Source organism: Molothrus ater, chromosome 26 (genome assembly GCF_012460135.2).
Source record: "Molothrus ater isolate BHLD 08-10-18 breed brown headed cowbird chromosome 26, BPBGC_Mater_1.1, whole genome shotgun sequence".
Taxonomy (NCBI): domain Eukaryota; kingdom Metazoa; phylum Chordata; class Aves; order Passeriformes; family Icteridae; genus Molothrus; species Molothrus ater.
Window position 1 is genome coordinate 2,219,280 of NC_050503.2, and position 27,309 is coordinate 2,246,588.

The 27,309-nt window shown below is 52.1% G+C and overlaps 1 protein-coding gene across 1 annotated transcript in view; it reads left to right on the forward strand.

Moving 5' to 3' along the window:
• The first annotated feature begins 693 nt into the window (after positions 1-693).
• The window catches only part of LOC118696934 (A disintegrin and metalloproteinase with thrombospondin motifs 10-like), a 73,139-nt gene continuing 46,523 nt past the window's right edge, over positions 694-27,309 (forward strand). Inside the window, 3 exon segments of the mRNA XM_036399343.2 lie at positions 694-949; positions 18,781-19,091; positions 22,718-23,073. Coding sequence (XP_036255236.2) covers positions 19,004-19,091; positions 22,718-23,073 — 444 coding nt within the window. The 5' untranslated portion in view covers positions 694-949; positions 18,781-19,003.

Genomic DNA, 27,309 nt, shown 5'->3' on the forward strand with positions numbered 1-27,309 from the left:
GGCAGGAGAGCAGCGCAATCCCCGCAGCCAGCGGGGCAGGAATGATGTAACTGCAGAGGGAAGGGACTTCTGAAAACACTGGCGAGTTCTTGAGGGCTTTCTGTCGATTCCCAGCCAGTCCCTGCCATTGCTGCGGAGCCTTTCAGGCCCTTTCCTCACACTCTCCCTGAGTTTTTAACAGCACTGGGAAAGCGCTGGTTAAAATGCGCGATGGGGGTGTTGTTTGTTGTTTGGGGGGGGAAAAAATACCAAACCAAAACCAAGGCAGGCTTTGCTTTATCTGCTCTGTGTGGCACTGCCAGCACGGTCTCTGTCCTTTCTGGCTGTTCCTGGGATGTTTTATCCACAGGGGAGCCCCAGCATCGCCTCCAGGGCTGCCCCAAGCTCCCTCCCTGCTCCTCCACAGAAAGGCTGAGTAGTTTTATACCGCTTCAGCCAAGACCTGCCTTCTGCACTGATGTCAGCAGCCAGGGCGGGACTTTTCCAGCCTTGTGGGTTTGGGGATTTTCTTTTTTTTTATTTTCTTTTTTTTTTTTTTTTCTCTTTTGGATAATCCTGGCAAAATTCCTGAGCAAAGTTTTTTTTTTTTCTTCTTCTTCTTCTTCTTCTCCTTTCTTTTTTTTTTTTTTTTTTTTTTTTCTCTCGAGCAGCTCCTATCCATGTGCTGCCTCCGAGCTGCTCTCTTATTACTCCTCACTTCCTGAAAGGAGACTTTTTAGCAAAGCCTCCAACTCCAGCTCTGCCTGGGTCTGACAGAAGAAGTTTCTTAAGGAAGGCGACACAAACCCTCAGCCTGGAAACTTTCTGACACACGCAGGGCTGAGGGGGAGAGAGGAGCTTTTGGCTGCTGCTGGGAAAAAGAAGAGGAAAAAAAAAAAAAGAGAGAGAAGCTGAAGGAATTAAAAGGGGGAAAAAAAAAAAGAAGAAAGAAGGGAAAGCACTCGAAAAGGTAAAACACTCTTTAAAATAATTTTTCCAGAGGAGGCTCTTTGAGGTTGGAGTGGGGTGGTCTAGGGTGGAGGGAATGCGAAAGTTCTTTGAAATCAGAACCATCTCCCTGGAGAAGGAATGAGCCCAGAGAGCCTTGCACGCTGGAAAAACATTTATGAGAATGAAAACCATGTTCACCCTTCTCCAACATTCAGAGTTTCCATAAAAACGCAGGCTTGTGTTTCAAAGTGGCTGCAGGCAGCGGGAGCCGGGCTCTGCTGCTGCCTCCCTCGCCTCCCCCAGCCCTTCTTTTTAATTGAATTAACCCCAGGATCGAATGTTTGCCTCTCTAAACCCCAAATCTGCTCTGCTGAGCTGCCCGAGGCCAAGCTCTCAATTACAGAGAGCAGCAGCTCCAAGCCCTGCTGCAGAATGAAACGTTCCTTGCTGCCTTCATTCCTGAGAATAAACACAGCCCGCGCTCCCTCTCCCTCCTTCCCTGTCTCTCTCTCCATCTTCAGGAGCTGCCAATGCCTCTCTCCCTCCTGATGTGCTCAGAGGATTATAAAGAGTCTGCCCTGAAAAAGTTGCAGTGTCACAGACTCCATGTGCATCCCCAGGAGCTCGGCCCCACTGCTCTTCTCAGTTCTTTCTTTGCTTTGATTATGTTTTAAAGGTGGTTTTTTATTGGTTTTTTTTTTTTTTAATCAATCCCTCAGAAGATGTTATTTTAAACATCAAAGTAAATATTAGTGGTGGTGAGATGCCAGAAGATTATCTCATTAGAGCTGAAGGAGCTGGGCTATAAATAGAAAGGAGTTTATAAAATAACCTTGGCAAATATCTTCCAGAGGGGAAGAACCAACCAAGAGGGAAGCGTGGAGCTGTGCTGGGGGCAGGTAAATGTACAGTTTCACAGCGAGGCCCATTTCTGGGGACTTCTTTTGTGGCAGAGATGCAAACCTCAGGGGACATTTGTGTTCCTGCTGCAATCCCTGCCAACGTCCCCAGTGCTGGAGACCAGCAGAGCTCTGGTTCTGGTCGTGCTCGGTTTTATCCTCCCTAGCAGCACCCAGTGGTGCCAGGGTGGGATGCTGGGCATGGCAGGGAGGCTTTGGGGAGTTCCCTAAGGTGCAAGGGGAATCGTTCTGTGGGACATCCAGGTGATTCCCAGCTCTGGGATGTTCCCTGAGCTGGGACCAGCCTTGCAGGGACTGCTCCAAAATGCCTCCATCAGTGAGGCTCCCCGCAGTCCTGGGGAGGTTGTTCCCGAAGTTTCTCCATATATGGAACGTGCTGAGTGCTCCAGTTGCTCCATCCTCAGCCTCCCACCGCTCCTGCTTTGCCCCAGGGCAGCATCCTCTGCTCCCCTCCTCCTCCTCCTCCTCCCGACATCCCAAAAACCTCCCGGCGCCTCTCTGGGGCGGCTCCAGCCGCATTCCCCACGCGGGGAATGGGAAAGGTGCTGTCATCTCCTGCAAATCAGCTCTGCCCGGATGAGGCTGGGGGGGCCGAGCTGTTTCCTTTGGCACCGGGAGGCCCCGATAAGCCGGGCCTGAGCAGCCGCCGAGAGGCTGAAGAGGAGCCCCCGAGGGGAGGAAGGTGGTGCTGCTCAACATAAACAGTGTCTGTTCCTCCAACCTGAAACATGAGAGGCTCTCTTATCACCCATGGCTCCAGGCCACCCAGGGATGAGTGGGGAGGAGCTGCTGTTCTCACCCTTCCATGGAATCCTGGTGCAGGGACAGCCGGGGCTCTTCTTCCCCAAGGAGCAGCTCCATGGAGGGTCCTCAGCACAGGATCGTTCCATGATTCCCTTATCTCCAGCTTATCTGAAACCCCCGACTCCAAACCCCACTTTTCTTGCCAAGTTTCCAGCAATGAGTTCCTCCTGAGCTGGGAGCAGTGCAGGATGTGTTTGTCACGTCCTGCCCTGCCTCGAACTTGGGTTAACACAAGATGAGCTTAGAACAAACAGGACTGGGACCAAACCCATCACGTTTTCAGAAGCAGCTGGCTGGGGGATGTCAGCTCAGATGTGCTGAAGACACCCAAGGCAGAGAGGTCTTTGCCTGACCCCACCACTGTAGGAAATGTTTGTAGGGCGAGGAGTTACAAACATTTCCCAGGAATCTGTGAGCAGGTCGGACCCCATGGAGGACACAGACACATGGAAAACCACCAGCCTGGATGCAGCCCTGCTTTCCAGCACTGAGGGACGTTTAAAGGGACACCATCCAAGCCAACTTTCCCATCTTGGTTACTGAGAGGGCCTTCAGTGAAGTCTGCAGGCAGCTGAAGGGTTGGGAGAGTCTCCACTGGGAAACTGCTGGAATGTTTTAGCTCTGTCTGACCTCAGTGGAGCAAAATCAGTGCAGGGTGTCCATCCAGCTGCTCCATTGCTCCTCCTCTCTCACCCTCTGCATCCTCCCAGGCTGGGAAATGCTTGGGATGTTCCATGTCTGACAACTCAGAGTCTTTCATGGAATCATGGAATGGTTTGGGTTGGAAGGAACCTTAAAGCTCATCCAGTCCCACCCCTGCCTTGGGCAGGGACACCTTCCACTGCACCAGATTCCTCCAAACCCTGTCCAACCTGGCCTTGGACGCTTCCAGGGATGGGACACCCTCAGCTTTACACTTCTGTTTATCACAATTATGAATATTGTGTTTCCTACTCTTATATTATTGCTTAATTTAAAAGGAAGAATTACTTACAATTAATCTATTCCTGTGCTGTCCTGCAAATCTTTCTGAACTCAAACACTCCTAAATGTTGGTCCCAAATGAGCTAAACTGGCAGGTGAAGTCCTGGCCTCCTCCTGTGGGATTTGTGACCTTGCTGGGAAGTGGCTTTGACCAAAATGTAAATGCAGAGGATGAGTTCAGTCCTCTCAGGGTTAGGAACTCTTTATTCCCTGGTCGTGGAGAAGGAACTGCATCTGGGCCACATTTCCCTGAGTAAAGAACCTGCAGGGAGGGGAAAAGGGCCCAAAATCTCTGCCCAGCAGATCTCCTGGAGCTCCCAAGGAGCCAGGACACAATCTGCAGGTCTGCAAGGGCTGAGGATCCCACAGCTGAAGAGTTCTGCAAGGCTTCATCCCACACGGGGCATCCCTGCTCCTGCAGGGCTCCCCTTGCATGGGGGTGATGCCTTGAGGAGCTGGAACAGAGGCTGGATGGAGTTCAGAGGGATAAAATGGATATTTTATTGAAATGCCTTCCAAGGCCACACCCTGGCAGTGCCACAGCCACAGTCGTGGCTCTGCCCAGATGGCTCCAAAATGGAAACAAAAAGGGCTTGGCCACCAGATCTCACATTTTTATAAGTTTTAGTCCATTTGCATACAGGAGTTAACTATTGTTCAATTGTTCATTGTCCAGTTAACAACAATTGTATTGTTAATTGTCCAATTAACAGCTTCAAACGATGAAGTTTCATCCTCCTTGCTTGCTTGCCCACCCTCCTCTTTTCATGTTGTTTGTCCTTTGGGCCTGAGTTTGAAGGGATTGTCCTTGAGTCTCCAGCTGGAATAGGATTGTTTTGTCTTCACCAGCCTGTGAAGAGATCCTAGTATAAATCCTATATCCTATATATATCTATATCTATATATATCCTATATATATAGGATATATATAGGATATAGGACATATATGTATATATTATAGGATATATATAAGATAGGACATATATATATAGGACATATATATATTTATAGGATATATATAGAGGATGTAGGATATATATATATGGGATAAATATAGGATATAGGACATATAGGTATATATTTATAGGATATATATATGATATAGGATATAGGATTATATATATAAGATATATATAGGATATAGGATATATATAGGATATATATAGGTTATAGGATATATATATATAGATATATATAGATATATATATCTATATATATATATGGCCTTAATATAAAGCTAAAACTGCAGACCAAAACAGAAGAGAAAAGCCTAAAACCCAGGGTATCAGGGTGAGCTGTCCTGGGGGCTGTGGGTGTCTCTGCCATGGTCACTGCCCTGCACTGAGGGGACCCTGGGGGTGATCCCATGGCCTTGTTACCTCCGCTGTCACCAAATCCCTCCCTGGTTTTTCCTGCTCTTGAAGGACACTTTCTCTGTGCCATCCCTTCTCTGACTGGTTCTGCTTTCCTGGGAGGACAGGCAGGTCCAAATTGGCTTTGCTGTTTTAGGGTCCCACTCCACAGCCCCCTGCATTTCCTCCTGTGCCCCTCTGGGACAGGCTGGGCTCTGAGGTCCTGATCTGACACAAAGAGAACTCAATTCTGGGAGTGGGATGGGACCAGACACCTCCTCGTGACCCTTCCAACATCACTTATTCTTTAATTCAGCCTGGCAGGATCAACTCAGCCCGAGGGGAGCTGGAGCTGGGCCGTGCTGTGGATCCACCCCCCTGGGCAGGGCTGGGCCATTGCTGGGGCAGTGCTGGATGAGGCTGTGCTGTGACAGTGACAGAAAGAGCTGCTGAGCCCTACAGGTCCCTCAGTGCTTCTCCCAGCTCTGCTGGGCAGCAGGAGTCACCTCAGAGGCTTTTCTTGGGAAGCTCAGCAGAGTTCTCCTGTCTCTCCAGCTCCAGCCTGAGGCTGTGGGTGCACAAGATGTGGCACCTGGTGACAGGGGCTCTAGGGGGACTGTGCCCTCCCCTGAGGCACGTCCAGCCTGATAACCAGACATGTCTTTGTTCCCTGGCAGGGTGGGCAGGCCCTGGCACAGGGTGCCCAGAGCAGCTGTGGCTGCCCCTGCATCCCTGGCAGTGCCCAAGGCCAGGCTGGACAGGGCTTGGAGCAGCCTGGGACAGTGGGAGGTGTCCCTGCCATGGCAGGGGAATGGAACTAAATGAGCTTTAGGATCCCTTTTAACCCAAACCATTCTGTGACTGGGGTATGGCCCTGTCCTACAGCCTGGCTGACAAAGAGCCAAATTTTGGGTGTGACGCTCAGTGTGAGAGCTGTGACAGCTGCTTGGGAGCTGGAGCTGCACCAACCACATAACTCTGCCTCAGCTGGGGCTCACAGCATGAGCAGCTCCCTCCTGGAGTGGGCCGGGCTGGTTGTGCAGGTGAGCCCAGCTCGCTGCTGGCACACGAGGCTGTTTGTCTTTATGCAAGCCCAGGGCTCGGTGCCCCACGGGGTTGGGTTGTGTAAGCACGGCACGGCTGGAGGGGAGCTGCGGGAGCCAGCGCTGCCGGGATGGGGATAAGAACCAGCCCTGCCAGGATGGAGAGGAGCCAGCAGTGCCGGGATGGGGATGAGAGCAGAGCCAGCAGTGCCGGGATGGGGATGAGAGCCAGCCCTGCCGGGATGGGGATGAGAGCAGAGCCAACAGTGCCGGGATGGGGATGAGAGCAGAGCCAGCAGTGCCGGGATGGAATGAGAGCAGAGCCAGTCCTGCCGGGATGGGGATGAGAGCCAGCAGTACCAGGGTGGAAAGAGAAGCCAGCAGTGCCGGCATGGAGAGAGGAGCCAGCAGTGCCAGGATGGAGAGGAACCAGCCCTGCCAGGATGGAGAGAGAAGCCAGCAGTCCCTGCATGGGGATGAACCAGCAGGGCCAGGATAGAGATAAGAACCAGCCACGCTGGGATGGGGATGAGCCAGCCATACTGGGATGGAGAGATGAGAACCAGCCCTGCTGGGATGGAGGGAGGAGCCAGCAGTGCCAGGATGGAGACAGGAACCAGCAGTCCCGGGATGGGGATGAACCAGCCCTGCCAGGGCAGAGGTGGCCGGGTCTGCCTCTGCTTCCCTGCCCGCTCCAAGGTGTGAGCGCTCCCGGCCTTTCCCGGAGCCCCTTCCTGGCAGAGCCCTGGTGCTGCTCCGTGCCGGGAGGAGCAGCAGGAGCACGGGGAGAGCTGCCTGTGCACAGGCCCAGGAGGTCTGGATTCTCTCCTGGCTGTGCTGAACCCCGCACAGAAGGAGTATTTCATGGGGGCAGAGGTGGCCACGGAGATGCAGGGTAGAAAAATGGCATTTGTGCATGGAATATCTGTATTCCATGGATGGCAGGGCACAGGGGGGTGGGCACCAGACCTGTCTGCAGGTAGTGTGTGCAGACAAAGAGTTATCAATGTGTATCCATGTGCAGATAACATCTATCCCCATGCAGATAACGTGTATTCCCATGCAGATAGCATGTATCTTCATGCTGATAACAAGTTATCACATGCAGATAACGTGTATCCATGCACAGATAATGTCTGTGCCCCTGCAGATAAGATCTATTCCATGCAGACAGCATGTATCCTCATGCTGAAAACAAGTTATCACATGAAGATAATGAGTATCCATGCCCAGATAATGTCTGTGCACACGCAGATAAGATGTGTTCAATGATCTATGCCGTAAGATCTATTCCATTATCTATTCTATAAGATCTATTCCATGATCTGTTCCATAAGATCTATTCCATCATCATGCAGATGATGAGTTATCCATGTGCAGATAATATCTATCCCTATGTAGATAACATGTATTCCCATGCAGATAACGTGTATCCTCATGTTGATAATGTTATCACATGCAGATAACGTGTATCCATGCCCAGATAATATCTATCCCCATGTAGATAACATGTATCCCCATGCAGATAGCATGTATCCTCATGCAGATAACATGTTATCACATGCAGATAACATGTATCCATGTGCAAAGAGCCTTTAATCCACATTAAAACTCCGTCTATCCCCATCCCCTTGCACCCAAGCAGCTGCAGCTGTGCCCTGGGTGCATGTGGGTGGCACGAGTGTCCCTTCACTCATGGGACATTTGTGTCCCTGTGTGGTGGGGGATGCACCGTTAATGACTGGCACTCGGTTAATGACTAACACGCCGTTGCTAATGCCCGGCAGTGGGTTAATGCCGTTGTTAATGACTGGCACGCCGTTAATGACTGGCACCGGGTTAATGCCGTTAATGACTGCCCAGCCCGGCCTCTCTCTAATCCCGCCGCTCTGTGCCTGGCTGCAGCCAGCGAGGAGAGCGGTGGCAGAGCGCCAGCAAGTCTGGGTCACATGGAGAGGCTCCAAACTATTGCATAAGTCCCGTCTGAGAGTGGACCTGCCTGGTGGAGTCCTCTCCCGAAAGCAGGAGCAGTCCCAGGATGGGAGTGCAGGGACTCTCAGTGCCCGGCTTCCCCCAGGCTGCAGTTGTGGCACTGCCCTGGCAGCTCCAGCCCTGCCCCGGGCCCAGCTCCTGTCCCAAGGATCAGAGCTGGCACTTCCCTCCTGCTTTCCTGCTGAGGACCTCCGAGCATTTTACCACACTTGGAGAAGTGCAATGACCCCGGCGTTCCAGATAGGGCCAGGTCCTTATGTAACACAGGGATAGGATTTCCAGAGAGCCAAGCAGGCGGTGTCAGAGCGAGGTCGCTGCTCCCAGCTCTCCTCCCCCTGCCCTGGCTTTGCCACAAGCTCCTTTTGCCCCTTTGCTGGCAAAATTAAAGATTTTGGAGAGGAGCGAGGCGGGGGGTTCAGCTCTTTCCTCACCAGGATTGCACTGAATAGATTTGACTGTAAAATAATTATTGTGTTTTTGGGAAAAAAAAAAAAAATCAAAAACCAACCCTCCTCCCACACAGTGCTGGAGTGAGCCCAAAGCCCCGTGAAGCTGCTGTACAAAGGGATGCAGGGTGTGCCCAGCCAGGGCTGGCTGTGGAGCACCACAGAGAGCCTGGATGAGGGAGCTGGTGCTCCAAAGGCAGGGAGAGCGTGCCCCTGGCACCCAGGCTGGCACTGGGGTGCTGGCAGGGGGACAGAGATATTGGAATATTACCAATACTGCAGACAGGACGTGCCTGAGCTTGTCTGGCTCTTGCTGCTGAACCAAATAGTGGCATCTGTGGTGTTTCACCCCAGGGACACTTTTGGCTGGCTGGGTGTGTGGTGTTTCACCCCACAGACACTTTGGGCTGCCTGGGTGTGTGGTGTTTCACCCCACAGACACTTTTGGCTGGCTGGGTGTGTGTTGTTTCACCCCACAGACACTTTTGGCCAGCTGGGTGTGTGGTGTTTCACCCCACAGACACTTTTGCCTGCCTGGATGCTGCAGCTGGGCACTGCAGACAAGTCCAGGCCTGCAGGAGCTCTGGTGGTGCTGGGATGGAGCTTCCCCCCATAACAGGGGCTGCTCCTCAGGTTTCCCTCTGTGGAGAAGCTTTAAGGCGATGGTGAAGGAAAGGAGTCGGTTCTGATGGAGGGTTTGGATCCAGAGCTTTATTCTGGCCTCTGAATGCAGCACCAGCTCCAACAGAACTCCCTGAGTCCGTGGCTGCTGCTCCTTTGAACCCCGGGGAGAGGGGCAGGGAAGGGGCAGGGAGGCACCAAGCAGGGACAGGAGGGGAGGGACAAAGGGACAAAGGACACCTGGATGGCCCAATGCCCCCAGGGGATAGAGGGCATCCTTTGAATCTGCCAATCCCTTCTGGAATTCCAGGAGTGACAGACAGTGCTGGGAGGGGAAAGGAGAGGTGACTGACATACCTGGGAGGGAATTATCAAGAGAGGGACCCGAGGTTCTGAGGTAAACCCTGAAATCACAACACAACACAGAGACCCCAGAGCCCTCAGCTCTTAGGGTCACACTGGCAGTGCCGGTCTGCATTTCCCTCATTGCTGGGGAGCGCCTTTGGATGGGGCTGGATCTGATTTTAACGGTGTGAAAATGGCACTTCCCTCCTGGGAAGCTGAAATGGGAGCCACAGTCACTGGGGTGTGTAAAGAAAGCTATCGAGGGCAGGTGAATCAGCCCTCAAAAGGAGAGGGGGCTGCACTGAGCATCCTGGGGGTCAGCAGGGAAGGGACAGCAGAGGTGGCATTGCCCCAGCTGGGATTGGTGGCAGGGGCCAGCAGAGGGGTTGCAGGGCAGCCCAAGGGTGGCTGTGCAGGCAGGAGCCACCTCGGGGCTGGAGGCTGCAGTGTTCTGGGAACAGGGATAACTCCATGTTTCTAATTCCTCACTCGCCGTGGCCTCAGAGAGGCCACACTTGGAGCAGCAAAGCAGATTATGGCTCAAGTTCTTATTTTGTGTCCTGCAGACCTGTAACTTTAACCCTTTTCTCGCAGCTTGCAGATGCTCCTGGCAGCAAAAAAAAATACTGATTTCTTTGGGTTTAACCCCTGGTTCTGCCCTAGAGCTGAGAAATGACTTCCCAGTGGAAGTCCTGTCGTGCTGGCAAGATGACTGCAGGGAAGACTTCTGCCATCTGCAGCTCAGCATGTTTTCCACTTGGCAGCCCGGCCAAATATTTTGTCGGGACTATCAGGACGTTCTCCTGCTGGAAGCCGGGGAGGTCTCTGGGACAGTTTTGCATCCCCCACGTGCTCTGCCCTGCAGGAGGAGCGGGGCTGTGTGCTCCATCCCCGGGAACATGCAGGGACCTGCCCGGAGCTGCCAGCTGGGAGCTGGGAGGTGCTGAGCATGCAGGGAACGCCCAGAGCCCCGGGGATGCAGGGGCTGAGACCCCACCAGAAAACACAGAAATGCAGCAGGACCTGCCCCTGCCAGGCTCTGGGATGTGCAGAGAGAGGGGTGAGGAGGAGCAGGGATAGAGAGATGATGAGAAGGGTTTGAACATCACTGGTTGGCCCAGGGAGGGATTGTCCCACTCTGCTCTGCCCTGGGGCAGCCTCACCTCCAGTGCTGGGGGCACTTTGGGCACCACGAGATCAGAAGGAGCCAAAGCTGTTGGAGAGTGGCCAAAGGAGGGACACGGAGCTGGGGAAGGGCTGAGGAGCAGCTGAGGGCACTTGGCTGGTTCAGCTGGAGCCCAGGAGACTGAGGGGAGGCTCCTGGGGGCTGCAGCTCCTGCCCAGGGCAGGCACAGGGGCAGGGGCTGAGCTCTGCTCTGGGACAGGGACAGGAGCCCAGCAAGGGCTGGAGCTGGGCCAGGCCTTGGCATGGAGCTCAGGGCAAGGTTCTTCCCCCCGAGGCTGCTGGGCACTGCCCAGGCTCCCCAGGGAATGGTGCCAAGGCTGCCAGAGCTCCAGGAGCTCCCAGGGCTGCTCAGGGTGGGGTTCTTGGGGTGCCTGTGCAGGGACAGGGGCTGGCCTGATCATCCCTGAGGGTCCCTCCCAGCTCAGGATGTTCCATAATCTTTGATTTGATAATTCTAGAGCACCAGGAACAGCTGAGGGAGCTGGGAAGGGGCTCAGCCTGGAGAAAAGGGGGTTCAGGCAGGACCTTCTGGCTCTGCACAGCTCTCTGACAGGAGGGGACAGCTGCGGGGGTTGGTCTCTGCTCCCAGGGAACAAGCAATGAGACACAGCCTCAAATTGCCCCAGGAGATGTTCAGATTGGATATGAGGAAAAATGTCTTCATTGGAAGGGTGAAAGTTGATTCCAGCTGAGGTTTTACAGGCAAAACCTGTGGCCTTTGATGCCTTGTGAAGGCTGAGCTAGAACAGAGACTAGATGGAGTTAAAGAATAAAGCAGGGATTTATTAAAAGGCCTCAATGGATCCACCTTGGGCAGCACAAGAGCCCTGCCAGGGTTACAGCCAAGATGAACCAAAATGGTCCCAAAATGCACAACAGGTCACAGGGTCTCTCACTCTGATCAGTTCTGCTCCATTTGCATATTGGAGTTCATTGTCCAATTCCAACCCCAGCCCATCCAGTCCCATCCTTGTTTTTCTCTCTCCAGCCCACTGTTGTTTGTGCTCTTGGGCTGAGATTTGGATCATTTGTCCTTGGTGCCCAGCTGGAGCAGGAATTGTTTTGTCTCCCTGCTCTGTGCACAGAGCTCCCCATCCCCTCATGTGAACCCAGACCCACCAGACTGAAGCAGCACAGAACCTGAAACATAGAAAAGCTCAAACCTGAGGCATCACCTGCACAGAGCAGTGATGGCAGGTGACAGGGGCACTGTTCTTCTGGTGACTTTAGGAGCAGCACCCAGGAGCTACAGGCACTCAGGGGCTGTTGTGTGTCCTGGAGGGCAGCAGGAGAGAGCCCACCATGGGTAGCAGGGGACCCATGTGGGTCCTTTTTTCAAGAAAGCCTGAAAACCCTGCTGCTGCTGCTGCTGCTGCCAAGTGCCCTGTCTGCCCTGGCACAGCCCCTGAGCCCAAGTGCCAATCCCCTGCAATCCCTGCTGTGTTTAAGTTGGATTCCATAGAAAATGAGGCCTGTGGGGCCAGCCTGGGGCTCAGAGCTCTTCCCCCAGAGATAAACCTTGACCTGGTGGAACAACTCCCAGGCTGGAGCAGCTGGAGGAGCAGAAACCCCTGTGGTGCTGTTTGTAGGAGCTGCCAGGGCTGCTGTGGGGCTGAGCAGCCCCTTGGGAGGGTCAGGGGGCACCTGGGGCCAAAAAGGGACCAAGCCGTGAGATGTGGCACTAAGATAATCCCAATATGGTTATAGGGTGGTGTCAATTCCCCGTTTTACACAAGAATAAAAGAACCTTGAGGCTTTCATTCCTTAAAATAACACAGCCCAGAAATGCTGTTGGGGTGGTGCAGCTGTGGGGTCCTGCTCCCACTGTTTTCCCACTGCTTTCTCACTCTTCCCACTGTTCCCAGTGCTCCCACTGGGGTGCTGCTCTCATTTCTCCACTGCTCCCAGAGCTCTCAATTCTCCCACGTCTGAAAGATGTCAGTGGAAGGCCTGGCAGGGGGTGCACTAAAAGCATTTCCTCCCCCCGGGGCAGGCTGGAAGCAGAAATCTGTGTTTGTATTTATTTCTCCCTCAGAAAAAAAAAAAAAAAAAAGGGGGGAAAAATAAGGGAAAGGGACACCTGAGCTCATAATTTGCAAAAGTTGGATGAGAAACCTGGAAGCCGCCGGGTCCTGCATCTTTAAAAGCAGTTAAATTCCTCTTCCCTGCACTAGGAGGCACCTTGAACCTTCCTCTTGGCCCCGAGCATCGCCCATCTGCTTCCTATTACCTTCCCCTGCGCTGCTGGAGCCGGCCCAGCAGCCGGGGAGTTCTGTCTGCAGCTGGGAGCAGCTCTCATCTGCCCCGCTCCTTCTTCACTCTTCTCTCTCTCCTTGCTCCATCCCAGCTGGAATTTCACCCCTTTCCCAGCCCCTTCCTTCCCGGCGGTGTTTGGGGTGGCAGGAGCTGAGCTGCCCGCTGTGGTGGTGTTGTCCCCCGGTGTGGTGGCGTTGTCCCCTTGGTGTCATTCGGGTTCACTGGGCCAAAGCCACCCTTGGCACCGGGAGCCGGGAGCGTCAGCCCGAGCCGAGGCCCTGCCAAGGACAGCGAATTCCTTGGGAAGGAGCAGATCGGAAGCGGCCCAAGCGAGGGAGGCACGAGACTGGAGAGGTCACGCCGTGTCCCCAAGCTGTCCCCAAGTGTAGGAGTGTCAGGGATAGGACGGTTGGGACAGACAGAGAGCAGAGATCTCTGCAGCCAGGTCGTGGAACTTGGGGTTTATTGCAAAGGGCCTGGGTGCAGGGCCCTGCTGGGAGCTGCCAGGCACAGCTCAGAGCAGGCCCCAAAGAGGGAGAGAGAGATAAAGAGAGTGGTAAAGAGAGAATGAGAGAGTAAAAGAGAGGATCAGAGGGTGAGATTCCTGTTACAATACAATAAATCTTCTTCTGGTCTTGAAACTTGGGGTTTATTGCAAAGGGCCTGGGTGCAGGGCCCTGCTGGGAGCTGCCAGGCACAGCTGGAGCAGGCCTGAGAGAAGAGAGGGGCAGAGAGGGTGAGAGAGTAAGGGAGTAAAAAAGGTAAGAGAGTAAAAGGCAAGAGAGCAAAGTTCCCGTTACAATACAATAAATCATCTTCTGTGTTGAATATTCTGATTCTCACTAACCAATCTAGTACAAGATACAAATCCTATAGCATTTCCATACAGCCTATAAGAATCACTACATTACCATACTGTGTTACATTTTAAACCCTACAAACTCCTCTTTAGGCCCCTTCTGCCAAGCTGGCAGGGTCTGCTCTCACCCTTAGACCTGTCTGCAAGCAGAGGGTGTTGTTCCATCAAAAGGGGATCACCTTCAGCTGGCCATGCCATTGTTTTCCAGTTGTTCAGTAACTGAGGGATCCCAAAGCTTGCTTTCATTTCAATCTCACTTATAGTTTCTATATTCTCAAAATCTTTTGCCAGACAATCATATTTATACGGCTTTCCTGTTTCATCTTCCCCAACACCCAAGCTGTCCCTGAGCTGTCCCTGAGCTGTCCAGCCCGGCCCGTGGCACCCCCGTGCCCCACGGGGCTCTGCGATCCTCAGGATCATCCTGCGAGCTGCACAGTGAGGTTATGGAAAACTTGGTAGGGATGGAAGCACCAGAGTTCCTCAGGCTCCTGGGCCTTCCTTCGGGTGCTCCTCCTGCTCCTGGGAGCTGGATCCGCTCATGGGGAGAGGAGCAAGATTCACCCATGAGGAGAATACCTTCCTTCTGATGCTCCTCAGAGCCTGATCCACCTGTGGGGAAAGGGGCAGGAATCATCTGTGAGGAGAACACCATCCCCTGGGTGCTCCTTGGAGCCTGATCCGCCCATGGGGAGAGGAGCAGGATCCACCTGTGGGGAGAACATGTTCCTCCTGCTCCTTCTGCTCCTCAGAACCGGGTCCACCCATGGGGAGAGGAGCAAGGATTCACCTGTCTGGAGAACACCTTCCTCCAGGTGCTCCTCCTGCTCCTTAGAGCCTGATCCACCCATAGGAGCAGGACTCACCTGGGAGGAGAACACCTTCCTCCAGGTGCTCCTCAGAGCTGGATCTACCCATGGGGAGAGGAACAAGGATTCACCCATGGGAAGAACACCTTCCTCCTGCTCCTCAGAGCTGGATCTACCCATGGGGAGAGGAACAAGGATTCACCCATGGGAAGAACACCTTCCTCCTGCTCCTCAGAGCTGGATCTACCCATGGGGAGAGGTACAAGGATCCACCTGTGAGGAGAACACCTTCCTCCAGGTGCTCCTCCCGCTCCTCGGGCTCTGGGAATGAAGCCCCGCCGGGCAGGGGCCGTGTTTTCCCTGCTGCCTGCAGGGAGGGATCACAGCTGGCCCTTCCCCCAGCCCGGCCTGCAGGAATTTTTTGCAGTTGTAATTCCTGCCTTGCGCTGCTCCCAACGCGTCTCCTTCCCCCAAGGTCAAGGCTGCGGGCTCCTGGCACTGGGGCTCCTTCCCGGCTGCGGTTCCGGCGGATGCTGAGTGGCTGGGAAGGGCAGGGGGGACATGGGGAGGGTCATGGAGAGGAGGGGGGAGGATGGGAAGCCTGGAGGAAAAGGGTTTGACAGCTGGAAAACAGGGGAAATCAGTCGTGTGAAGCCCAGGAGAAAATACACTTGTCTTGGTTTGGAAAGCCAGGAGTCTGCTAAGGAAGGCAGGAGCTTCCCCTGAAATGGAGAATGTGAGCCCTCCCCACTCCTCCGAATTGCTATGAATTTTAAATTAAGGGGGCTCTCAGGCAAAAAATATGGGAGCAGGAAATAACAGTTCTTTAATAGGGAAAGGAAAAAAAAAAGATAAAATAAACAATGCAGTAAACTAAACCAACACTGCCAGAGTCAGAACCCAACCTGACACCCTGTGGGTCAGGCTGTTGGCAGCAGGGCCATTGGAATTGTGGCTCAGCCCTCCTGCAGTGTCAGGGGTGGTTCTGTTGCAGCAAGGGATCCTGTAGAGAAGGATGTGTTCTTCCTCTGAAGATCCAGGGCAAGAGGCAGCTGCTGTTCCTCTGGGAAATCCAGTGGAGAAAGCCGTGCTGGTATCTCAAAACCTCTGGATTATATCTGGGTAGCAATGCTTGGCTCCTCCCTCTGGGCTCACATCTCCCAGTGGGATGCTGTAGTTCTTATCAGCCATGCAGGGACATTCCATAGCTGTTATCAGCAGATGTCCCCTCCCCAGGGAGGAGTGATTGTGGTCACTCAAAGAGAGAGATAAGGCAAACTGCCCACTTGACAAAGGTAATCTGCCATACAAATGGTAATGGAAAACATCTTGCCTTGCAATCTTTGACAACACTTTAGCTGGGCTCCGTGGGTTTTGGAGCCATGACAGGATTGAAAAGCTGGAATCTCGAGCTTTGGGAGATTCTTCATGCTGAAAAATGCTTTAGGAGAGAGCTTTGCTTGCAACTTCTCCCATTTCCAGTCCAATTCCCACAGCCCCCACGTGCTTTGCCTGGCCCTGGCTCTGCCCTCGCTGTGGCACCCCAGGGGATGCTGTCACCGGATCTCAGCATCCTCTCTTTTTGGGGTGGAACAGGGCAGAATTCCTGCCCCAACCCTCTTCCCCCCATCTCGGGTTGCTGTTGATAATTGCTGCCCCAAGATGTGCAGGATGTCTCTGCTTTGGCCTGCACAACTGAAGAATGAGTCTGGACTCTTCACTTTTTGGTCCTGAGGTTGTTTATTAATTCTTAACTATAAAATTTTCTTTCTGGACCGGGGAGTCCAGGCCGAGGACTCACTGAGGATCTTTGGCCATTCTTAACTGTAAATAAGCAGTGAAAAATCTTAATCTATTTTAATCTTTAAATTGTGCAACTCTGAATTGTGTTTAAAGCTGCATGTTTCATCTCCCACTGTTTCTGACTAGTAGGGAAAAAAAACCATTAATTTAGGTTAATGGCTTTAAGCTGAAGGAGGGGAGATTCAGATGAGATTTTAGGAAGAAATCCTTCCCTGTGAGGTTGCCTAGAGCAGCTGTGGCTGCCCCTGGATCCCTGGAAGTGTCCCAGGCCAGGCTGGATGGGGCTTGGAGCGCCCTGGGACAGTGAAAGGTGTCCCTGCCTCTGTGGAATGAGTTGAGCTGTAAGGTCCTTCCCAACCCAAACCAGTCTGCAATTTCCATGATAAATTTGGGGCAGGAATCATCTCCTGGATTTCCCCTTGTACTCCCCCTACACCACCTCTGGGCTGTGCTGGGTGTCATTCCTGCAGCACAAATACCATTCATGGCACAGTAAAGATGGGAAAACAGGAGCAGAAATTCACTTTCAGGGATTCAGATTCCCATAAGGACACGGAGGGGAGCAGGGCAGATCCCAGGAGGACCCAGCTTCCCTGCCCTGGGCTGTTTAAACCAGCCCAGAGCACAGCAAGGCAGGGGTTAAGCGTTTCCCTACTGGATGAGGACCACACACAGGCCCTGGCTGCTGACACCTTTGCAAAGGGCACCCTCCTCCCATCTCCAGCCTCTTCCCATGCTCGGGAGCTCATCCCACATTCCCAGGGAGCTCATCCTGCCTTTCATGGGGAGCTCATCCTGCCATGTCTGGGGAGCTCATCCTGCCTTTCATGGGGAGCTCATCCTGGGGAGTTCATCCTGTTTTTCCTGGGAGCTCATCCCGCCTTTCACGGGAAGCTCATCCCACTTTTCCAGGAGCTCTTCCTGCCTTTCCCGGGGTTCTCATCCTGCCTTTCCTGGGAATCTCATAATCTCATCCTGCCTTTCCCGGGGAGCTCATCTGGCCATTCCTGGGGAGCTCATCCCACCTTTCCCGGGGTGCTCATCCCTCCTGTCATGGGGAGCTCATCCCATCTTTTCCAGGGATCTCATCCTGCCTTTCCAGGGAGCTCATCCGGCCATTCCCAAGGATCTCATCCTGCCGTTCCCGGGGAGCTCATTCTGCCGTTCCTGGGAGCTCATCTCGGAGAGCTCATCCTGCCTTTCCCAGCCCTGCTCCAGCCCGTGGGATCTGCCACCCCTGCAGGGAGGTTTGGGTTTGGCTGCTGCAAAACCCTGCAATGCCCTGCAGCGTCACCGCTGGGATATTTGGGATTCTCTGGGATGTGCTGCACTCATCCCATACTCATGGAGTGGGTGGGCAAGAAGAAAACCCCACAGGCTTTGTGGCTTTGTGCAAGTCCCCAGCACGATTCGAGTTTGTTGTAATCGCCTCAGACTCAGTGGAAATTCTCTGCGAGCCAGGAATCTTTCACCGGAGCAATTAGCAGAGCGTTTTAAAGAACAAATGTGATTGGAATCTCGGGATCCATTTGTGGATGGGGTTGAGGGTGAGTTTCCTGAATGGGTTCTTTGTTTTCCATCACTTTTTTAGGTTCAGCCAGTACACTTTTAGAGCGAGTGCTCTTCCCTCAGTGCGGTGACGGTCCTTAAAGTGTGTTTGAAATCAAGGAAGCCCCAGAGAGGATTTCTGGGTTGCTGCTCACCACGCCCCTGCCAGTGCTGTTATTTCCTGCTCTCTTAAGGGATCAGGTGACCCAGGGCACTCTTTGGGCTGCTTTTCCCAGAGGGTGCTGCCACAGGATAAAGGATTCCCATTGATCCTGAGCTCCTTTCCGCAGGTACCAGCTGGGAGAATTCTGGGAGTGCAGTAAAGAGCTGATGGGGATAATCCACCCTCAAACCCTTCCCATCCTTTTCTCCTCTTTTCCTCTCCTTCCATCCCACTCCTGCCTTCTCCAGGATCTCGCTTTCCTCATTCCCCTGCCTGCCTCGAGTCCTTCTCCTCCATCCCTTCACTCATGCCTCTCTTCCCTGTGACAGCGTTCACAGGGGTCTGAGGATGAGGGAAGAGACGAGGAGCTGACTCCATGTTTCAGAAGGCTTGATTTATTATTTTATTATATATATTATATTAAAACTATACTAAAAGAATAGAAGAAAGGATTTCATCAGAAGGCTGGCTAAGAATAGCAAAAAAAGGAATGAATAACAAGGGCTTGTGGCTCAGACAGAGAGTCCGAGCCAGCTGGGCTGTGATTGGCCATTAATTAGAAACAACCACATGAGACCACAATCCTAGATCCACCTGTTGCATTCCACAGCAGCAGATAACTGTTGTTTACAATTTGTTCCTGAGGCCTCTCAGCTTCTCAGGAGAAAAAATCTTAAGGAAAGGGTTTTTCATAAAATGTCTGTGACACTCCCCCACAGGGGCGATGCCGGGGCTGGGGACGAGCCCGTGCTGACCCCGCGGTGCTGGCCTGGCACTGCCACCCCCCGCCAGCCTCAGGAGAGCACGGAGCAGCCAAGGATGCCTGCGGAGGGACCCGGGACTCCTCTCTGGACATAAGGGGTGGCCGAGGGAGAGACATGTGGGGACAGCGCCCTCCCAGCCGGCACAGATCTCCCTGCTCCGACACGAGCGGCGCTGACCATGGCCACAGCTTGGAGGCTCCTCACCTGGACCCTCACCCTCGGCCTGGCCGGGGGCACCTTCCCCGGCTTCCCCTTCCAGTCACAAGGTAGGGATGGGGTGGGGTGGGATGGGATGGGATGGGATCCATGGGATGGGATGGGATCCATGGGATGGGATGGGATCTATGGGATCCGTGAGATGGGATGGGATGGGATCCATGAGATGGGATGGGATCTATGGGATCCGTGAGATGGGATGGGATGGGATGGGATGAGATGGGATGGGATGGTGTCGTTATACATCACGACACAGCACAAAGTACCACGACTCCATCAGAAGGGTGCAAGAGTTTTATTACAGCAACATGTTGCTTTTATACGTTTTCAAGATATTTACATTCACTTAACATACACATTGTGCATTGGTTATAGGAAAGAAACAAAGTTCTCAGTAGGTGATCAGGGAGCCACATCATCCTGTGAGCCACTTCTTCCTCCTGGAAGTGCTTTTCAGGTCAGGATCAGAGCCTCCAGCCCCCAGTCCCAGGTGCTTTGTAGCCACAGTGAGCACAAAACACCCTCTGATTCACTCTTTTTCAAGCCCACGTGGATTGCAAAGAGGCAAAAAGGAAAACAAAACACTTCCAACAGCAAATTTTTCCAAGCCTGAAGTAATTTCTGAGTGCAAAAAGTCACCCTTGTTTGCCCAGCCCCATCACAGGGAGGTGCTGGGATGGAGGAAAAGCTGGAGCATGGGAATTTAGAACCCTAATAACTAATTCTGGCAACTCAGAGGTGCCAGGAGTGTTTATGGCTGGGAAGGATGGGAGCTCAGCCCTAATCCCAGAGGGTGGAAAGGCTGTCCCATTCCTGGTGGCCAAGGAAACCACTCTGTCAGGCTCCCACACTGGAAAACAGAGGAAAAGGAAACTTTCCAGTGCTGCCCTGTGGTGAGAGTGCAGTTTGGAGCTGGCTGAGTTTCTGATGGCTGGGAAAACTCTGAAGGTGGGGGCTGGCAAAATTCAGCCACCCTGGAGCAGCCAGGCCCCTCCTGCTTGCTTAGGAAACAACAACAAGTGGGATGCAAAAAGCACAGAAAGACTTTTCCAGAGGGAGCAGAGGGAAAATCTCCTCCCATGAAAGCTCAGGAGGCTCAAACCCTCCAGGCACGAGGGGTTCAAGAGGACACTCAGTGGGGAGGAGCTGTCCTGGTCCAGCACATGGATATTTCCCATTTTCAGCCCCAGTCTCTGGGGCTGAGGGCTGTCAAACAGAGCCAGATTGTCAGTTCCTTTGCTTCTTTTCTGCCTCTGTCAGGGTCGAGATTGAAAGCACTCAAGACAGTGTTTCTTGTTCAGACTCAGATGTTTATCAGTTCTTATCTATGTCACAGTCTCACAAACTCTGAGCTCTACAGCATTTCACTCTAACAAACTAAAAATGGAGCCCCATCTCTCTCTCTACAAGGCCTTTTAAGGATAAACTGTCCAATTAAGAAATGACACCTAAATTATTTTTACTTTTAACCCAATAACCAACCACCCATGGCTCATAACGTGGACTTTTTTATCCAATTACACAAAACCACCCAAACCCATGGAGGAGAAGGTGAAGGAGGAGGAGGAAAAGAAGCTGAAGAAGAAGAAGAAGAAAGAAGAAGGAGGAGGAGGAAGAAGAGGAGGAGGAGGTGAAGAAGAAGGTGAAGAAGAAGGACCAGCCTTCACCCTAAAACCTCCATCTTGCTTTATATATATTACTGTATTCTAAAACTTTCCACTCTAAGTTTCCCACCCTGTGATATCACACACTTCTATTCAAACTCCACACCCACAATCCCAGCTCTGTCATTCCATTTTGGAAGCTTCTCCATGGCCTCAGGTCAATGCAGTGTTCTCTTGGGGTCAGTGCCTGGCAGCACAGAAAATCTGAAATTCTCAGCAGCCAGGGCTCCAGCACCAGATCTCTGCTCAGATCGAATCTCGCGGTCCCTGGGACATTTTCCTTTGAAAAGGAGGAGTTTCTGCTGAGGTTGCAGGGTGCCAGTTTGTTTGGCAGCCTGCAGAGCTGTGCCAGCACAGGTGGAGGGGCTGGGGACAGTGACCTTGTCACAGCACAGCCTGGGTGCCACCACACAGGCTCAGCTCAAGGGCCCCAAGAGGAGCTGCTAAGCCAGGCTGAGGTGATAAAAACCAATCCAGGGAGCTGGGAAGGCAGGCTGGGGTCACAGGCAGAGACCTGGCTGGGGAATTGGGATGTCTGACTTCTCCTCCCGCTCATTTTCAGCACCACTGGAGGAATTCTGGTTTCCCTCTCTCTTATTTTGATGTCAAGATTGGCATTTCAAGGACTCCGTGCCCCTGCAGCTCTGACTGCAGGGGTGGTTGGGGCGGTGCTGTTGTTTTGTGTTCTCAGAGCCAGCAGCTCCCTGTGGCAGCTGCAGATGTCCTGAGGAATCCACAGGGAGAAAATTAAATAAAATTTTCCCCTGAGTCATTGTCACCCCAAGGCTCCTTCTGCCTCCTTTTGAAGAGACTTCAGTGCTGGGTCTGTCCCTGGAAAGATCCAGGTTAAAATAACCCTCCAAAGCTCAGAGCTGGACTCTGCAAAACTGGGATTCCCTCTGCCCAGTGGAGATGAAAGGATTTGGGATACTCCAGGTCCAGAGGCACAACTGGGGTGTCCTGAAGAGCCCTTTGGGTCAGGCTCTTCCTCTCCATCACCTGCAGAGGAAAAAGCTACATTCCAAAAACTGCTATCCTAAGGCTCTGCAGGCTGCAGCGTTTGGGGAATTTCCCAGGATCCTGCAGGCTGGGCAGAGCCTTGGGATCCCAGTTCTTGGAATGCTGTGGCAGGACCATGACCCTCCACCTGCACTGCACTCAGGCTGGCATTGCTGGGTGGCCAACTCCCTTTGGAGGCTGTGTCTTGGTTTGGAAAGCCAGGTGTATGCTAAGGAAGGCAGGAGCCTCCCTGACATGGGAAATGTAAACCCCCTCCCTCCAAATTCCTATAAATTTTAAATTAAGGGGCTCTCAGGCAAAGATATGGGAGCAGGGAATAACAGTTCTTTAATAGGGAAGAAAATAAAAGGATAAAATAAACAATGCAGTGAACTAAAACAACAGTGCCAGAGTCAGAACCCAGCCTGACACCCTGTGGGTCAGGGTGTGGGCAGCAGAACCATTGGAATTGTGGCTCAGCCCTCCTGCAGTGTCAGGGGTGGCTCTGCTGCAGCAGGGATCCTGGAGAAGGGTGGAATCTTCCTCTGAAGATCCAGTGGCAGAGGCAGCTGCTGTTCCTCTGGGGAATCCAGTGCAGAAGCTGTGCTGGTGTTCCAGGATCTCCAGATTATATCCAGGCAGGAATGCTTGGCTCCTCCCTCTGGGCTCCCATCTCCCAATGGGATGCTGTAGTTCTTATCAGCCATGCAGGGACATTCCATAGCTGTTATCAGCAGGTGTCTGCCCTGAGGGAGGAGTGGGTGTGGAACAGATAAGGAAAAACTGCCCACTGAACAGAGACAACTGCCATCCAGATGGCAAATAGAACACAATTTCCTTGTCAATCCAGGACACCCAGGATCCTGCAGTCTGGGCAGAGCCTTGGGATCCCAATTTTTGGAATGCCGTGGCAGGACCACGACCCTCCACCTGCACTGCACTCGGGCTGGCATTGCTGGGTGTCCAACTCCCCTTGCAGGCTGCCATTCCCATGCGTGTCCTTCCCTCCCCAGAGGAATTCCTCTCCAGCTTGGATCACTATGAGATCGCCTTCCCCATCCAAGTGGACCAGAACGGCGATTTCCTCACCTTCGACATGCGCCGCCAGCTGAAGCCGCGGCCGCGGCGCTCGCTGCCCTACGAGCCCTCGGAGCAGCAGGTCTTCTACAAAGTCTCTGCCCACCACACCCAGTTCCTGCTCAACCTCACCCTGCACTCCAACCTGCTGGCCGAGCACTTCACCGTGGAGTACTGGAAGCGGGACGGAATGGACTGGCAGCACGACTTCCACGAGGACTGCCACTACGCCGGGCACCTGCAGGACCAGTACCTCAGCTCCAAGGTGGCCATCAGCAACTGCAACGGGCTGGTGAGTCTGCCTTGGCTTGGCTTGGCTGTGGGGGCACTGCCAGATGCTTTGGTCCTGCAGCAGGTGGATCCATGCGGTGGGAAAAGCTTGGGGTTGGTGGCAAGCTTTATATTTAATATATTTTTTAAAACCCCACTTATTTCTATATTTCTATATTTCTATGCTTCTATATTTCTATATTTCTATATTTCTATATTCTATATTATTTTATTAGTATATATATATATATTTTTATATATTTATATATATACACATTATATTTGTATTTTATTTAAATTGTATATTATACATTATATATGTTATATATGATATATAATATACAAATTTTATATTATATATTTATTATATATTATTTATTATATTCTACTATATTTATATATTTCTCATATATTATATTATACTTTATTTATATATTTATATATACAAATATATAAATATATTATTTTTATATATTTTTTATATTATTTTATATATTATATATAAGTTTAAAATATTTTATATAATATTCTAGATGTATAAAGTATACCAAACATATGTATAAATTTTATAAATAGTATAATAGTAATATGTCAATATAAATAGATTTTTAATATAAATTATATATAAATACAATATATTATATAGAATATAGTAAATTTTTATATAAAATACATATAAAATTTATATTATATCTATTATATGTTTTATACATATTTATTTTATATTTAATATAATTTATATTTAATATTTATATTTTATATTTAATAATCCACATTGGCATTGTGATCAGCAGAGGTGCAGACATCCCTCAGACATCCATGGGGGTTCTTGATGTCTGCTGATCTCTGTGTCACTTCCAGTCCAGTTTCTGGGCATTTTCCCATTGATTTTGGTTGGAATGGGACAATCCTTGCTCTCTGGGGATACCCAGACCTGGCTCTCACCAGGATTTTCCAACAGCAGCAACCAAGAATGTTTTGCTGTGCTGGTGAGGAAGAAGTGAGGGAGGGCAGGGATTTCACAGGGCCACAAGTGCATCCAGATCTTTCCAGCTGCAGATGCACTCCTGGGGATCCCAGGTGTTCTGTCCATGTTTCAGGAGTTAAAAAATGCTGCTTCTGAGGGGGAAAAAACTCTGAAAAAATCAGTTTTTCAATAGGAAAAATGGAACATCAAGAAGGGGGCATGGTGGCATTTCCTCAAAACCAGCAAGGCTGCAGGAAGGAGGGTGGGAATGTTGATTTTCCAAGTCCTGACAGCTCAAATTGAACATCCCAGTCCTAAATATCATCAAGGAATCTTAGTGGTGGACATCAGTGCAAGAACAGCTGAGCTCTGGACTAGATTGCTTGGAGGGAGCGAGATCTTGGAAGATCTTTAGGAACAGGCCAGACAAAAGCCTCTCAAAAACCCTTCAGGTATGATTCATTAGCTCTCCCAGCCCTGGGAATAGACTGAGGGCTTCCATCCCTATTTTGCTGTGATTTTCTGATATTTCTGGCTCACACAGCACATTCCCTGAGCTGCCAGATGGAGGGATGGAGCAAACATATCCCGTGAGTGGATCCCAGGCCTGATGGCTCCCTTGGAGGGGTAGAAAAAGCCTCTTTGGGCCAGGTTCATATTTCTGGTTCATATTCCAGGTTCATATTCCAGCCCCACCTCCTTGCAGCATTCTGGCAGCGTGGAAGAGCTTCCAAAGGGGAATGAATTCCCATTTGATTTATTGCTGGGTGACCCTGCCAGAACAGTGCTGTGGGTTATTAACAGAAAATGAGAATCTGACTCATTATATCACAGAGTCTAAAGTTTCCAGCTCACAGCCAACAACCCGAGCTGCACAAAACTCCTGAGCTGCACAAAACTCCTGAGCTGCACAAAAGCTTCCAGAGCCCTTTGTTTGGACATGGGAGCTCTGCTCCAGTCCCAGGGAATTTTGTGGTGCTCACAAAGGCTGAACTGGCCCAGCAGCCCTTGGAACTGGGAGAATTCCATCCCTAGGCCATGTTTAGCTCTGGAGAGGCACCAAGGGCTGTCAGGAGGAGAATGCAGCCAGGCACAGAGAGGGACAGAGGGTCATCCAACAATTTCTCCTCTGCCTGAACTCTGTCCTTCTGCCCTCCAGAGTGATGGACACAGCGAGGATGGGGGAGGAAGGCTTCGGGGTCAGTGAGGACAGTGGGGCTGCGGATAGGAGCAAGAGGAGTCAGGAATGTTTTCAGCTGGATTTGGGCAGGAGGAGTCTGGAATGTTTTTAGCTAGAGGTGGAGGTTTTTAGGAAGAGAGGAATGTTTTTAGCTAGGTCTGGAATGTTTATAGCTGGAGGTTTTTAGGTAGAGAGGGGGCTGGATTTGCCATGAGAGATGTTTTGCAGTGCCCTGGGTGCCCAGGAGCTGCTGATCCACTCGTGCTATCCCTCATCCCCAGCAGGCTCTGCTCCAGGAGGGCATCACCCATCCTGGAAGCGACAGGAGAGGGCCCCAGGTGCAGGTTCCTGCTGGGGGGGCACTGCACTGCCCCACCTTTGCACAGGTGATGCTGCACGGACACCTGGGAGCTGTGGTGGTGACTGGGCACAAACTGGGACCTGAGCTGGGCACAAAATGGGACCTGAGCTGAGCCCGAGGAGGAGGGAAAGGGATGACTGTGAACACAGTAATGAGCTCCAGGCCATCCTCCTGCTCTCCAACTCCCACATCCTCAGGAATTCCCATGCCTGCAAGGTTTGGTTTTGAACCGCTTTGCGTCAGAGGAACAGCCAAAAGGCCAAATCTTCATCCCAGAATGGTTTGGGTTGGGAAGGACCCTAAAATTCATCTCATTACCCCCCCTGCCATGGGCAGGGACAACTCCCACTGTCCCAGAGTGCTCCAAGCTCTGTCCAGCCTGGCCTTGGACACTCCCAGGGATTCAGGGGCAGCTTTCCTGGGGAGCCCCCTGAGCCCAGCATGAGCAGGAGTGCCTGGAGGGACCCAGGCACCACATTCGTTGGAGAAACTCAGTGCCAGGAGCTGGATGGAGCTGGTGCTGGGCTCCCAGAAACTTCTGGTGTTGCTCAGACCTTTCAGGCAAAGGGAATGTTGCTGTGAGGGTGGAGAGGAGGGTCCCTGCAAGAACCTGGTGGGTTTGGGATCGCCCCACGGGGATCTGCTCCTCCTGGCTGTCACTGCCTCACAGGACAGGTGAGGAGGCGAGGAGGAGGAGGATGGACCCAGATGTGGAGGATGGACCCAGGTGAGGAGGATGGACACAGGCGAGGAGGATGGACACAGATAGGGAGGATGGATCCAGATGGGGAGGATGGTCCCAAATGAGGAGGATGGATCCAGATGGGGAGGATGGATCCAGATGGGGAGGAACAGATCCAGATGGGAAGGAACACATCCAGATGGCGAGTAATGGACCCAGATGGGGAGAATGGATCCAGATGAGGGGGAATGGGCCCAGATGGGGAGGAACAGACCCAGATGAGGAGGAACAGATCCAGATGAGGGGGAATGGGCCCAGATAGGAAGGAATGGACCCAGATGAAGAGGATAGACCCAGATGAGGATGATGGACACAAATGAGGAGGATGGACCCACATGGGGAGAATGGAACCAGATGAGGAGGATGGACCTAGATGGAGAGGAACAGACCCAGGTGAGGAGGGATGGACCCAGGTGAGGAGGGATGGACCCAGATGGAGGGAACAGACCCAGATGGAGAGGAACAGACCCAGATGAGGAGGAATGGACCCAGATGACCCCTCAGTCACACAGCTCTGGCCTCAGGCTGTGGCTATGCCTCTACCAAGTGTGGTATGAGCTGACAGTGCAGACCCTCGTCGCTCTGCAGCTGACCTGTGTGAATCACACACAGGATATTCAGCTCCCCCACAAACCACAGAGCTCTCTCAGGACCTCTCACCACCCCCTTCACCAGCCCTGAGTCATGTCCATGTCCAGCCCTCACAGCTCAATCCTTGGGGTCAGAGACGGGACAATTCCCAGGCTCCTGTGACATCCAAGCCTCGCTGCTGGAAGGTGAGACAGAGTAGAAATTCTCTAAAGTAGAAATCCATTTTGATTTAGGTGAAATGTACATCTTTGAGTCTGTGGTTAGAAAACATAGCTATGTAGCCTGACTGCAAAGCCTGGGCTCAGAGAAACTGCTTCAGTGAAGGACAGAGATAAGGGGGCAGAGACAAAGGGTGATAGAGAGAGGCAGAGACTGCTGTGAGAGCAGCTCAACCTGACCTAGGAATTCTTTCTGATA